The sequence below is a fragment of the Saimiri boliviensis genome, chromosome 13, assembly GCF_048565385.1.
Source record: "Saimiri boliviensis isolate mSaiBol1 chromosome 13, mSaiBol1.pri, whole genome shotgun sequence".
In the NCBI taxonomy this organism is placed as follows: Eukaryota; Metazoa; Chordata; class Mammalia; order Primates; family Cebidae; genus Saimiri; species Saimiri boliviensis.
The window spans coordinates 44,472,693-44,487,969 of NC_133461.1; the positions used below are offsets into that span (position 1 = coordinate 44,472,693).

The 15,277-nt window shown below is 38.1% G+C and overlaps 1 protein-coding gene across 1 annotated transcript in view; it reads right to left on the bottom strand.

The window, feature by feature from the left end:
- ASXL3 (ASXL transcriptional regulator 3) overlaps window positions 1-12,748 on the bottom strand; it is a 174,001-nt gene extending 161,253 nt beyond the window's left edge. Inside the window, exon 1 of the mRNA XM_039463882.2 lies at window positions 12,582-12,748. Within this exon, the coding sequence (XP_039319816.1) occupies window positions 12,582-12,635 (54 nt within the window). The 5' untranslated portion in view covers window positions 12,636-12,748. The remainder of the gene's footprint in view (window positions 1-12,581) is intronic.
- Window positions 12,749-15,277: the final 2,529 nt, after the last annotated feature.

The window sequence follows — 15,277 nt, forward strand, 5'->3', positions numbered from 1 at the left end:
AAGAGATATTTAGGTTATTCATAATGTCTGCCTGAGCTTCAACATATCTTTATTGTAATATCATTAAAAAAAAAATACCAGAAGTAAGGAATGAGGAGTACCTACATTAGAACGCTTAAGTCTAAAGTCAGGCAGACATGAATTTGAATAATTCCGCCACAATTTACTAGCTAAGCTAGTTAATTCAACCTCTATATAGCAAAGACAATGTCATTTATAGTTTGTTTTTCCAGCATACTTCCCATTTGCCTTTCATTGGTGCTTTTGTGTAATTTTCCTCTTCTCTATATGATCCTTGTGTTGCAATCAATAATGATACCTGATCTTGGCCACTGCAGTTGGTGCAGGAATGGGCATGTCAGCCAAGCAAAGATAAAGTAAAATCTTCTCTGAGATTGGCATTCAAAACTAAGAGAGAGAGATGGGCTGGGGAGAGGAAAAGAGACTGAGATTGTCTTTAGGCTGTTGTGGCTAACGTTGGACAACACACATAGGTGGTGCCATCTTATTTTGTCCAATACCTGAATAGAACCCTGCTACAATATGAAGCCAAGAAAAAAAACAAACACCAAAAAAATAGAAAGCAAATACCTTGATGACATTCTCTAAGTCCCTATATCACCTACAACTGAAGTTTATTCCTGGATTTCTCAGTTATGTGAGCCTTTTTCCTTAAACTAGTTTGAGTTAAATTTTGTTTCACTTGTAACTGGGAGAAAGTCAACTAACACACACTCTAAATCTCAATTTCTACATTTGACAAATGTGAATAATATTATAAAATGTCCCCTAGGTTTACCCATGGGATTAAGCAATATAATGCATATAACAAGTTTAGTTTAGCATCAAGCATATAAGTACCCAATCATTATTAGTTCTTATTGCCATTTTTATTAATTAGTGTTAAAAGCATTACTGTCCTTTATTAACAACTTAATATTGAGATTGATATACTAAGGTTATTGCATCATATCAAATTCCTATACTTTTAAAAGAGGTTATGACAAGTTTAAGAACACTTTACTAGCACGTATAAAGGAGATTATTTACCTTGCAAACATTTCCAGTCTGTGTTGTAATCAATGTACCAGACAATAGTTATCTTAATTTGAAAAGCCTTTTTTCCCTCTCATAGCCTGATCTTTTCTTTTACTGTGCCCTAACTTTCTTTAATCACCCCTTGAGGGTAATGCTATCTATTTCCTGCAGGGACTTAGACTCAATGCGGGTACCATGAACAAGTTTTACTTTTAAATAATGATTATAAATGCAAAATGGATGATCCTCCGTGGACATAAGTCTAGAGTCAGTGAAACAAATTATAAAGTTGTTGCAGAAACTTCATAAGATGGAAGCTATCAGATACTAACATTAACTGGCATCTTACAATGTGAGACACAAAACTACACTGTGCACATTATCTTAAATATTCCAACCACTCTTTAAGGTAGACATTATTATTCCTTTATTAGACAATGGAAGTAAAATTGAGAGATGTTATATAACTTTCTCAAGGTCAAACACATAGTTAGTGGCAGAATTTGGACTCAAACTCAAATCTTCCCGACTCTTAGGTCCATCACTAATTTACACTGTCCTCCTAACCCATATAACAGCCTGTATTAAGGTAAATGACAGTGGAAATGGGTATATAAGTATAGTATTTTAAAACAAGGATCTGAAGAGTCGAAGAAAAAAAAAGATGAAGGTGTCTGAAGTCAGTGATTTACTGGATATAAGACAAAAATATAAGAAGGTATAACACTGACAAAAGGGCTTGTGGCTTGGACAAATGTGGAAATGGTGGTGGCTTTACTGGCAGATGGAAGAAAGAAGGAGAAAACTTACTGGGAGTGGGAAAGAGATAAGGCATTTAGCCTTAATCTTGTGGACTTTATTCTTGCTATGAAAATGCACGTGGAGATATTTTCACTACAGGAGTTGAAGGGGCCATATATACGTTCTCATTACTCTCCAGCAGCTAAAGTACAGATATGAGACCTAGAGTCTGCCAATTTGATTCTTCTGAATGTATATTTTAATCTTCAACATGGGGTGCAAATATAGCAAATTATGAGACTAATCGTGACACACTGGCAACAATGGCAGTGTCCCATGCAAAAGCACCGAGTCATGGTGGTGACTGATCATTATTGATGGTATTAGTGCCCACAGCAATATTCCAAGTAGACTATTGTTGAAGCATGACCTCCAAAAAGAAAACCTGCTCCTTTTCTACTTAAATGAGAAGTTGTGTTCTGTTGCCTGCAATCTATTACTTCTGATGAATGAAACCAATAAATTCATCACTGTATACTGTACAGTATTAGGGGAGTCCTTTCCCCATTGTTCCTGTATCATCTCCAACCCATAAGCTAGATATGCTGATCTGTTAGATGTTAAAGGGAATCTTAGGATATTTCAAATAATCCACAGACTGACAGGGATAAAATGCAATCAATAAGTTATAAACACAGCATGATCCACATTTTAAAGCATACACACACACACACACACACACACACACACACACGTGTCCATATACACAGATACACACTAAGTAGAATAAAAATAAATCCAACCATAAACATTGAGACAGAATATTAAAACTGTAAACTTCAAAAATTAAGCGAACATGTAGCAACTACCAGATACAGTGTGTATTATACCACTTTAAGACTAACAATTTAACTCATAGTAGATCAGAACCTCACATGCCAAAGAAACATTTCCAAAGTACTAAGGATAAAAAATTATCAGCAGATTTTTGTAACTAGCTAAATTATCATTCAAAGGTGAGGCTAACATGAGACCTTTTTGTTTTTTCCTACTAAGTTTCTCCCTTTTTTTGGATTATAATCTACAAATTCAGGGGATAATGCAGAGTGCCTTTTAACTACTTTTGTACCCAGTCTTGACTGTATTCCAGTTCAATTTTTTTAGGGTAGGAAGGATTTCAGTAGACAGTTCAAATGACAGGGACAGGATGTGACCATCTACTCATCCTTTTCTTTTCTAATTTTTATAACTGTATGTGAGTCTGTATCTCAAAATTTAAAAGTATAGTAAATAACATTTTTTTAAAGTGAAGGCAAAACAAAAACATTTCACCATACCAAAACTAAGAATGTCTGCTACCCAGAGACCTTCATATAAAAATTAAAAAGCTAGGGCCAGGCGCGGTGGCTCAAGCCTGTAATCCCAGCACTTTGGGAGGCCGAAGTGGGTGGATCATGAGGTCAAGAGATCGAGACTATCCTGGTCAACATGCTGAAACCTCGTCTCTACTAAAAATACAAAAAATCAGCTGGGCATGGTGGCGCACGCCTGTAATCCCAGCTACTCAGGAGGCTGAGGCAGGAGAATTGCCTGAACCCAGGAGGCGGAGGTTGCAGTGAGCCGAGATCACGCCATTGCACTCCAGCCTGGGTAATAAGAGCAAAACTCTACCTTAAAAAAAAAAAAAAAAAAAAAAAAATTAAAAAGCTATTAAGAGCAATTTAGAAAGAATGTGATATAAAAAAGTTGAAAATAGGTTGGGTGCGGTGGCTCAAGTCTGTAATCCCAGCACTTTGGGAGGCCGAGGCAGGTGGATCACGAGGTCAAGAGATCGAGACCATCCTGGTCAACATGGTGAAACCCCGTCTCTACTAAAAATACAAAAAATTAGCTGGACATGGTGGTGCATGCCTGTAATCCCAGCTACTCAGGAGGCTGAGGCAGGAGAATTGCCTGAACCCAGGAGGCAGAGGTTGCAGTGAGCCAAGATCGCGCAATGGCACTCCAGCCTGAGTAACAAGAGCGAAACTCCGTCTCAGAAAAAAAAAAAAAAGTTGAAAATAGAAGTTGATTAAATAAGTTGATAAATGTATCAATTAATGTTAAAAAAATAACCAATTTTATGTGTTTTAAAAGAATGTAACATAAATGTAAGGCTGTAGAAATTGCTACAAGATAGGAGGCGTGGTGTGGTGTATAATAAATAAAACATGATAAATTCTGCATAGTATTAGAAAATGGAATAATTTATGACTTTAAAAAAGTATTGTCAGTATTGAAAAGGGCTTCTTATGGACCTAGGTTACTTTAGGTTAAAAGTTATCACAAATGTTTTAAATAAAAATGATTAAGATTATATGTGTTCTTGAAAAATAACTATGGCTTTAGTAAGTAAGATTTGGAAAACAGATTAGAGACACAAATATTTGGAAGGTCAAAACTAGGTAAGATGTAGTGAATTAAAAAGAGGAGGAGTTAAATGTGAGCTATATTTGGAAGACAGAATCCAACACTTTCTCTGGACACCATGTGCTTAGGGACATATATAGATAAGCCCCTACCAGACAAGAATGCTGTCACATTCTTCTTTGTCCAATGCATGACTGTTGAAAGTATCCAATAAATGTTTAAATGAACTGTATAAATTTCATTTGAAATGTCCACAATACATGAAGACAGGCAAAATTAATTATTAGCAAAACCCTGAAATTCAGAGGAAATATCGGGGTTGACATCCTCATCAGAGGAGACTTACATTGGGCTGAGCAAGCTGGCCAAGGGTGTGAGGCAACGAGAATAAGGAGGAGGGGGAGGAATCATCCTGAAATACACCAACGCTAAACGGGAAACTGAGAGAAGGGGACACTCGAGTGGGCAGGAAAGAGTTAAAAGTGATAGAGAACAATGAAACTATGAAGAAATCAAATTTTTTAAATTAATTGAAGTTCTAAGATTTACAAATGAGAGGGACAAAAAACAAAAAGAAAAATATTGTGACAATTTCTAATTGCAAGGTTGAAGACATATCTTTTTTAAAAAAAGGCAGGTAATTTTCTTACATAAACTTGTTAAAATAAGCATTATTTGTTGTGTGCATATTTGGAGTGGTGGTAGGAGTGGAGGGTCACAAGTATTCCTGATGTTCCAGACAGTGACTTAGTTCTGTGGCTATGTCAACAAGGATTTGATCTATGTGCAGATTACATATGGTAATAATTTATTTTTGACATAAAAAAATATGAAGGATAAACAACAGCCTCACTATATCATGACTCTCTATAATTAAGCTGGAAAACAAACCCAAAGATCCAATCTCAATATCTATTTCCTGAAAATTATTAAAATACATTCTAAAACATTATGATTACTAGGATCTTAGAAATGCCATTCACTTTCTGAATAGAGTCCATACTATTCCCTTCTATAAGTCATAATTATGATGATTGACTGATTTTTTTAAATCAACAGATGCATAAAGAAAAATGGAATACTTGTACTTACCAAAAAATAACAATTGTGCAATTGTTTTTAAAAATCATAATCTAGTTTTCTCTGGACTAATTTATGCTACAGATATGCAAAATAAATCCGTGATAAATAACTGTATTGTAAATTATACATGTATATATTTAGGAAAACGTTACAATTTTTAAGCATCTCCACTGAGTCTAAATTGCACTGCCTTGGAGAATTCCTCAGATTCTAAAAGTTCCACCAAAGCTAAGGTCTTAGATGTCATTTAAGTTATATATTTCAGCTATTAAAGGCAATGTTCTGACAAGCCCTTTGGCGCTAACCCCAGGGCATAAATTTGCCTTAAAACTACCTAAGAATGTGTCAGAGGGCTATATGTCAATCAACCAGGAGAAGTGCCTATTCCCAATTTAGTGTTGTCAGTTGCTGACATTAAAACCAGCAACAGTTAATTGTTACTACTTCAAGTGGGAATACTGAGGGAAGAGGAGAGGTAGGTGTCTAAGTTCAGACTGATAAAGCTGTTAATTGCTACCCCTTTACTTAGATTTGTTTAATAATGAAAACAATGTGGCTAATCATATAATGTTTCTATTTGTTCCCCAAGGGCTCTTCAGGGAAAGTTTCCGTCAGGGCTAGATTTTGGCAGCTACCAACTGTGCAGGGACAAAAGCAGAACAATCAAGGCACTCAGTGCTGGCAAATAGCTGAAAGTGGTTGTATACAGATGCCCCTCCTCCTGGCCCTATCAGGAATGAGCCAGGATCTGCCACTGATGAGCTTTGAAGGAAAAGCTAAAAATGTAAAAGAAGGTAATTTCAAGCAGAATGATAGAAGAAGAGGGAAGAAAAAAGGAAGAGAGAGTGAGAGGAAGGAACTGAGGGAGGAGAATACATATGCAGGCAACCCAAAAGACAGGGAATAATTATGACATACGCTTGGGTCCTCCATACGCTTCCATGCAATTGGATCAATTAAAGTCACATCAGTTAAACACCCATATTTTTTTTAATGAGAGGTTGCATAGAAAAAGAATTTTTTATATATACACACAGAGACATATACACACATATACATGCACACACATACCCATACACACATTTTATATTTGTATATGTGTGTTTATAATATATATGTGTGTACATATATATTTAAATATAAAATGTGTGCATATATATGTGTATGTGTGTGTATGCATATGTATACACGCACATATATATTGTCCCAGACTTGCTTTTTATAGACAGGATGATGATATTGAGTGTATCATTAAACCACTCTCAGAGAGTTACTGAGATTGTCCTAGCTACTGACTAATCTCAAGAGAGTATTTTAGGGAACAAACAGAGTGCTCTATGTAAGTCTTAAACAAATGTAATGTATATAATTTACTGATTTTTTTTCACTTTGTCTCATTTGGTAAAGGACGTGAGACAGAATTAAATTGTATCATTTAATTTTGTTTTCTGTTTTCAGACTCTTTAGTACCAAGTAATGAAAACATTCAGAAACACCCTCAGACCACTGGTGCACCCAGCATCACTGTACAAATGTTCATTGTAAAACTTATGACATAAGTGATATTCATTTTGTTTGTGTTTCTTTGTGGGGGGGGGGAGATGGGAGTGGGGCTTGAGTCTTTAATTTCCTTTCTATTATCACCTAACTACACTAGCCCCATAGTAAAACTCACTGAATTAAAATGGCTTTAAATCCCTCTATTTTTCTAATTCTATCCCCGTACCTATGCCCCGGTCTTCTGGTTATTTCTAGATTCCTCCACTTATTCCCCCTGAACCTACCTTCTAGAGTGCACCTCACCTCTATGTTATTCGTTCTCTCTTCTTAGAATGGTCTCTCTTCACCTGCTTAAACTTACTCATATTTCTCGGCCAAACCAAGTTTCATCTGATCCAGTGAGCATTCCACCATCACCGCATAACATACAGCTTCGCCCTTCTGTAAATCTGTAATCGAGCACCTGCTTGATCATTCATGTGTCACCTACAGATAGTGTCTGCTCAGTCATCCTCCACTTTTTCTTGTTCCTCTACCAAACTTTACACTGCTTAAGGATATATCTTTGTATCCTCTACAACAACTGAATCATATATATAGTAGCCTGCAAAGTGTTTAGGGGCCATATTTCACTTTTCCAATGCATTTCAATGAAGTTTAAAAAATATTATATTATTAAATGTTGAATTCAATTGTTTTATCAGTTAACTTTTCGGTTGTGAAATTCCCTTTCAGGTATGACTCTACAAGTCTAAAAGCCACAGTACACCAAGAAAATAGTCCATTTCTGACATCTAAGAAATCATGTTACCCAGGAATTTGTTAAAAAACAGAAAAACTTAAGAAATAATCAGTTCTTAAAATTCACTTTCATGTCAGCAGAAAATAAAAATTAACAACCTAAACACTAGGTCTAAGTTCACATTGCTCATTATTTCAAGTACATTTTTATCCAACTTCAAACTTGTTTACATTCTAAATAGGCACAGAGATCGTTAAACTCTTTTTTATCTTTCGAACTGTAAGACAGAAATTTAGGTTCCATATTTGAAAGGAGAGATGATGAGATATAAAGAAATGATGCTATGTGCAGATCACAGAAAACAGCTGAATCAAACCAACTGAAATTTCAGTGATTAAAAATAAAACTACATTTGCAAAACTATATTAGCCAGGCTCATGATCCAACTGCATTGTCAATTATGCTCTTGTGTACCTTTGGGGTTATCCCAAATCACATGTCAAAATTTTTCAACTGTTAAGAATACCTGACTATAACCTAAAATCAAACTATCATTAGCACAGTGAGAAAATGTCAAAGGCAGTACACACACTCTCCCCTATCACCATGCTTATCACTTCTGACAAATTATACTTATTTCTCAAATACAAAGACAAAATTCAAGGCAACCAGTAAATTACACAATTATGAAATGCTTTTTAAAAATTTTAACAGCCACCAATACCATTCAGATTTTGTCAAAACCCTAACAATTTATTTAGAATGTAATGCATTATGCAAAAGAAACTACACTGTGCAAAAGATTCACACAGATTTCCTTTAATTAATAAAGGAAATAAAGGAAATCTGTGTGAATCTTTTGCACAATATAGATTAATTTTAATACAATATAATTTACCAAACTTTAATTTACTTGAAACCTTCAGTAACCCTGCTGTGTCATAAAAGGTTATGTGCCTGTTTTCTTCCAACAACGAGGTGAATTTGTCATTAAAAAATTTTACCCAGAGGTCACCTTGAACTACCAAGAAAACACACACACACACACACACACACACACACACATGCACGCACGAAAAAACCAACAAACCGAGGTTCATTATCTGTGTGAATGTATCTAAACTACAAGTAAATAAATCAGCCATATTACCAAGCACAAAGCTATTTAAATAGTTAAGATTTATTTTCAGGTGTCACGGAGACTAAACAAAGATTGTAAGGAATAAAACAAATAAAACAAAACTCAGGGAAATTAATCCATGGAACTATTATCTTAAAAGCAGCATTCCCTATAGAACAAAGTGATGAAGCTATCAAGAAGCACTTCTCAAAGCAATATTTTTGCATGTCAAAAAAAGAATTAGCCTAGAACAAATATATAAATAACAGTATGTTCTGTGTTAAGCCAGTAACAAAGAAACCCCTTAGTGGAGTAAAACAAAGTCCTGTCAAATCTCCATTTTTTACAAAGAAGCATGAAGATCCTTTCACAATGGTTTAAACTGTATTTATAGTAACAGAGTGAAGTCTTGAGATAAAAGTCAAAAGGATTAAAGTCAAAGCCCCAGCTCGACATGAGTTATGGTTTTGATTTTATTCTTATTGTGGTCTACAAATATTAAGACAGAAGATACTTCCATGTGATTGTGGGATCCTCTGAGACTCTACAACCTTAGAAGAGCAGATAAAACAGATGAAAATGCATATGGTTTGGGAGCAGACTCCATATTAAATGGCAATGCGCAAAGTAACAACTACTACTGCAGAAGGCTGTGGGGGAGGGGAGGAGGCTAAAGGCTGAAATTTCTGCAACTGATGCAGGGCAGAAAGGAAAAAGATGGAAAAAAAAAAAAAAAAAGATGTGGTATTACTGTTTTAAAATGGCAGCCTGTAAATAATCTCTGCATTCCTGAAAACACAAGCAAATTATACCACCATTCCTTCTTTCATACCCTAAGCAAGCCTAACACATACAAGCATTACATATTTCTTTGAGGAAAATTATAGAGCTTGATAGCTGCATCTATATCTAAAACAAAATCCCTAGAGTTGCCACTCAAGAGTTTACAAATTTGGAGCCCTATACTTTTCTCACAAAGAAAATAGAAATTGTTGTAAACTGGAAAATCTTAGTTACACTAAAAGAATTATTCTTCTTCCACATATATTTTTCTTTAAGTGAAGGCAAAGCTACATGTATACATAAGCTTTTGGTCATAGTTCATAATATCTATTTTGCATTTCCTCTCCCCTGATGTCCTGTCTTTCAAGAAAATCTCACACACACATGCCAGAAAGAGAGATACATATTATATAACATACTCTGCATGAATTGGAAGATCACTATTCTTAACGTTAATCTGCGTACTCTCTCTTTAGTTCATATACTGCAAAAACCACATATTGAGTTATGCATTTTCTGTCTATCCTGAATCTTTTAAGATCAGACACCTTACTTAACATTTGAAGAAAAGGTTAAAAGTCCCTAAACACAACAGCAGAATCATCAGAAGCATTGTAAAATATAAAATGATAGTATCCATATCACAGAAATGCTTAAAATATCTTTTTTAAAAATTGAGTATAAAGAAATACTATCAATTATAAAAGTAAAAGTATTTTATCATGCAAGTTTAGAAGACAGTTCAAGTTCATATGGAATCATGTAATCATAAAGAAAATTTTTAAAATATATTAACCAAATGTTAATTTGGTTAATAGTAATAAGCAGACATCAGTATTATCCAAAAGGATTGATTTCTCCTTTCTTCACAAAATATGAAGTCACCTATACAAATCACAAATTTTTGAAAATAATATTTTCAATAGAATTCCTTGCAATTGTATTCAGTATTTTAACTGTCACATTTTGAACACATACACATTTATACAACTACCAGGGGAAAAATAACTTGAACCAAATTGAAAAATTACCATAACTACTAGTTCAATATGTCTGGTTAAAACAGAGACATCTGGTCTATCGTTCTTTTGTGTTGATGACTCCTAGTGTGTCTTTCCCCATCAATGAACTTTTCAAGAGAAAAATTCAACTTTTAACAAAAACCTGTGACTTAGAAATCTCTTTCAAATTGTATCAATACAGATATGTCATGATTAGGTCAAATCAAACACAGTACTTTCAAGAATAGTAACGTATACTGATTGAATACAAATGGTTAGCTTTAAATTCCATCAGAGTAATGTTATTTATTAAATAATTCTCTGCAGGCAGATATGGCTAATTCATGAATCATTATTTTCAAATATTTATAAATCAACTCATTGTTCACTTGCTTAAAATATACACTGAAGCTCTCTAATAGTACTTGATTGCCACTCCACGGAACCTGAATAATGCATTTTCAGAAGCCTTGCACACCCCCACACAATTCTGAATTAATGGCCGAGCAAACAATAAGTAATGTACTATGCTCCAGCAAAAACTCAGTGATAACATCAATTTGGCATCTACTTAACACTTACTGCTTACTTCTCACATATTCCCCACAACTTAGTTTCCTCTTCCAGATGCAGTTCATTAAAGAATCACTATCACCTGCCCATTCATCGACAGAGTGAGAGATTTAGCGATTAACACGATCACAGATAAGGGGAGAAATGATAACATACAGCACAACAAAATTAAGAGATGAAGTAAAGGGGCCTGGGCACTCCAGCTACCAATAACTAGATTGCAATTAAAAAGGACTTTGTCACTTCTTCGCTGGGCAATAGGGGCAATTATCTAAAACCCTTTACTAGAATCCAGATACATACCAGAGCAAGGCCCTTCAACCAAACTCAGATAATTACTTTTGACAAATGTTCTCCTTGAGCATAATGTAGTTACTCAAATGCTTTTCAAAATGACTACAGTTAGAGTAAAACAATCTTTACAAAGTCAACCCAGTAACACATCCTGCTCCCTCCTCCCAAAACCCCCGCTGCATGCAGTCTGCTTTCTTTTGGCCAATTTATAACAGATAGTAAGTTGGTGAATAAATATTTAATTTATGCAGCCAAAACCCTGAAAGGCTTAGCTTCAAATGTAATGCCTAGCATTCCCAAGACGCACTGTACAGAAATATCCTTTTGAAAAATCCTTTTACAGCTGTCCTTTAAAAGAAGAAAATGGGGGGGGGGGAGAAAAAAAGAAAGAAAAGAAAAGAAAAACCCACACATATACATGCATCAAACCGAAGACGCCGACGCCCCTCTGCCAACCGGCATTTCTATAGAGACATTCTTTCGATGATTAAAACGTAAGCTCCGAAAGGTTAAAGAAAAGGAAAAGCAGCCAAGTAACACCGCCCAGGAAGCCAGCAGTAAAACATACCTAGCTGTACACTCTTAATAACCTCCCACTACAAATGACACTGACCCAACTTCACCAAACATACACACACCCCGACACACACAAATTGCACACACGTGCACAGAATGTACACACAAACATCGAGCAGAGCACAATACCTACAAACACAAACGAACTGGAGCCACACAAAACATGCACGTATCAGTGTGCACACATAATGCACACGACACGGCACACAGACACGCAACCACCTAGCCCACATGCACACGCCCCACAAGTCCGTGTCGGACACACACCGTGCATGCACGTGTAAAATGTTTGAACTCACAAACGCCGAAAATACACACAGACTGTGCACAGAGTTATTGATGAAATTCCGGGGGGTGGAGGGGCCCGGAGGGAGTGGTAATTGCCACACAAAGGTCTCCGGAGCGGCAAAGAGGGAAGTGGAGCGGCACCGAGCGCTCGGAAATTCACCCGTGGAGAAGGCACAGCCAAGCCCAGAGAGCGAAGTACGGGGAGAAGTGTCCCGGGCGGTCCCGGACGCGGGGCTCCCGGAGCTAATCGCTGCGCCCCTCCGCGCGCGCACGCACACACACAGGGGCCCCCGGGCGAGCCCACTCCCGCAGAATAACAAAGAGCAGGAGCCCGGCGAGCGGGCGGCGGCTCGGGCTGGAAGTCTCCGCCGCCGCGGACCGGCGCAGGGCGAGCGGCGGGGCCGGCGGGAGGCGGGTGGGGGGCGGTACGTACCAGGCGGGCAGCCTCGGCCCAGGTGCGGTCCTTCTTCTTCCTCTTGTCTTTCATGTTTGCATCTCATTGATGGTTCTGATGATGACGTGGGGGATTCCACGGGGTGCTCGGGGTTCGGGCGCAGAGACAATGACCCAGTGACCCGGTGACCCGCACTCGCTCCGCGGGGGGAGCGCGCGGCGGCGGCGGCGGCGGCGGCGGCGGCGGCGGCGGCGGCGGCGGCGGCGGGTGGGAGGGTTGGAGCGAGGGGGTGGGGTGGAGTGGGTTGGGGCGCGCGGCGGCGGCGGCGGCGGCGGCGGCGGCGGCGCGCGGCGGGCGGGCCGGGGGCGGGGGCGGCGGCGGCGGCGGCGGCGGCGGCGGGGGGGCCCGGGGCAGGGGCGGGGGCGGCGCCGGCCGGGCTCGCTCGTGCGGGGCTTGCGCTGCGCCACCGCCGCGGCCGCCGCGGTGACAGCTCCGGGGATGCTCCGCTCGGCCCCGCTCACAACAATACACTCTGACGTCACGGGGAATGGCGACGCGGCCGCACACTCGCCGCGCTCACACTCACCGCGCTCACACTCGCCATCTCGCGCGCGCACACCCGCGCACACTCGCCGCGCGCCCCCCTACTCCAGCCACGCCCTGAAACCCTCGCGAGACCCCTCTCGCTCCAACCCAGCCGCCAAATTCCCGGGCGCTGCCCACTCCGTGCAGGCCGTTCCACCCGCTTCCCCTGTCCCGCTCCGGCCGAAAGCCCCGGACACTGTGGCCTTTGGAACTTGTGTAGGAGTCCGCCCCGCACCTCGACGCCCCGTCCTGTGCGCTCACGCGTGCACACTCACTCACAGGCACTCGGCACTACTCTCCTCTGCTGGATTCCCTTAACCCTGTCTCTGGCTGGGGAAACTCCGAGAGCCTTGCTGAAAGGGTACAGAGCCAGTGTCTTTGGATACAGAATTAATAGTGTACGTGCAACTTAACACAACGTTGAAGCACCTACAGCATCTCAAACAATGCAGGACCAAAGTGTCGTGACCATGTATCCACGCGATGCCATACCGTAGCGCTAATTATTTTTAAACAGCGTGTAGTCAGCATTCCTTAGAGTAAAACATGATGCACATGTGAAAAAACTGAAGAGCTAACGCTTGTGTATTTTTTAAATTATTTATGATTTTTAGGTCTGGGATACAGGAAGCGTTGGATTGTTACCCGTATTAGCGAACTACCAAAAAAATGCGTTAAGACTTAAAAGTTTATGGTAACCTTTCCAACTTCATACATCTCTGGTGAATTGTTTGGGTCAGTAGAGTTATTGTTAAGCAATGAAAGAAATGACGCTGTGATCCACACAGTAATTATGTGTATTTGTCTTGAGTATCTGAAAACAAAAAGGTCACTTGTAATGGATTATTTAAAGTTATTTCCTGAATATAATGTTAATAGTATTTAAATAGTACTTTGTGTTTTTTCATATACATTATCTCGTTTGATCCTAAAAACAACGTAAACATATATATTTCCCGTCTACTGTACAAATGAGGAAATGAAACTCAAAAACATGACAGTGTATCCAAGATCTCTTGCTAAATCATTTTAAGAACTCAAGTCTTTTGACCCTAATCTCATGTTGTTTATTCAATTCCATACTGCCTGTTTAAAAATACTCATGTCTGAAAAATGAACACTTACATCTAATGAAAAGATTTATGTCTGAGAATGGGAACAATTATAGTAAGGTGATTCCTTTGAGAGCACTGTAAAATGACTGAAGTAATAAAAATGTTTGATTACCAAAAATTAAGCAGAGACAGTTCATAATCATAAAGAGCTGCATATGATAATTCTTTTAGAGTATTTGTTTTATTAATTCATTAGACTGAGAAAAGGCTATGCATCAGTTTAAGAAAATATCAGAAGATTATCTTCACTCTTTCTTTTTTAAAAATGGATTCAGAGAACACGCTGCAGTTATCCCTAGGGGAAAATTTTATCCATGCAATTTGCATAATTCTATCCAGGTGTATTATATTTTTACTTTACATTTCAAATATATTAAATGTGAATCACGTTCACATCTGCTTTTATTTTCCAGAATTCTCTTTATGGTTGAAGTAATTGATATATTTTCAAAGTATTTTGATTCTAATGTTTTTCTTCTACTCAGAAATACCTATTTTAAGCAATCAGACCATAACATATCATTTGTTATTTTCTGTGAAATAGCGCTTAATAAGAAGTTTTGGAGCCAGCTAAAGGAAAACATACATACTCAGATATTTCACAGAAAGGTCAATTTCTGGTTATTAAAGAAAAAAAATGTATTGTCCTACTTAAGCAAATGTAAACTGATGGTTTAAAAAAAAAGCTATTGTTTATGCACTCATTCTCTGACAGTGAGCTGAGTATAAATAACCAATATTATGAACTGACTCTTAGATTCTGCCTCACCTTTTGGGTACTTGACTATAAATAGTCCATACCAGATAAGTCTGATTAAAGACTTGGTGAATAGTCTATGTCAAAATGACATATTTTACAGAGCACCAGAAGAGGTGTAGGCCACCATTTCAAAGAGGTCATTGTTAGACTTATTTCTTCTACATTTACTTTGTGTCAGGGGCAGGGAATAGATTAATCAATTACAGATCTTTTATAATTTGATAAATTATAGCGTAGCTTTTCAACATAAAGTGAAATACATTATAAGAAATGTA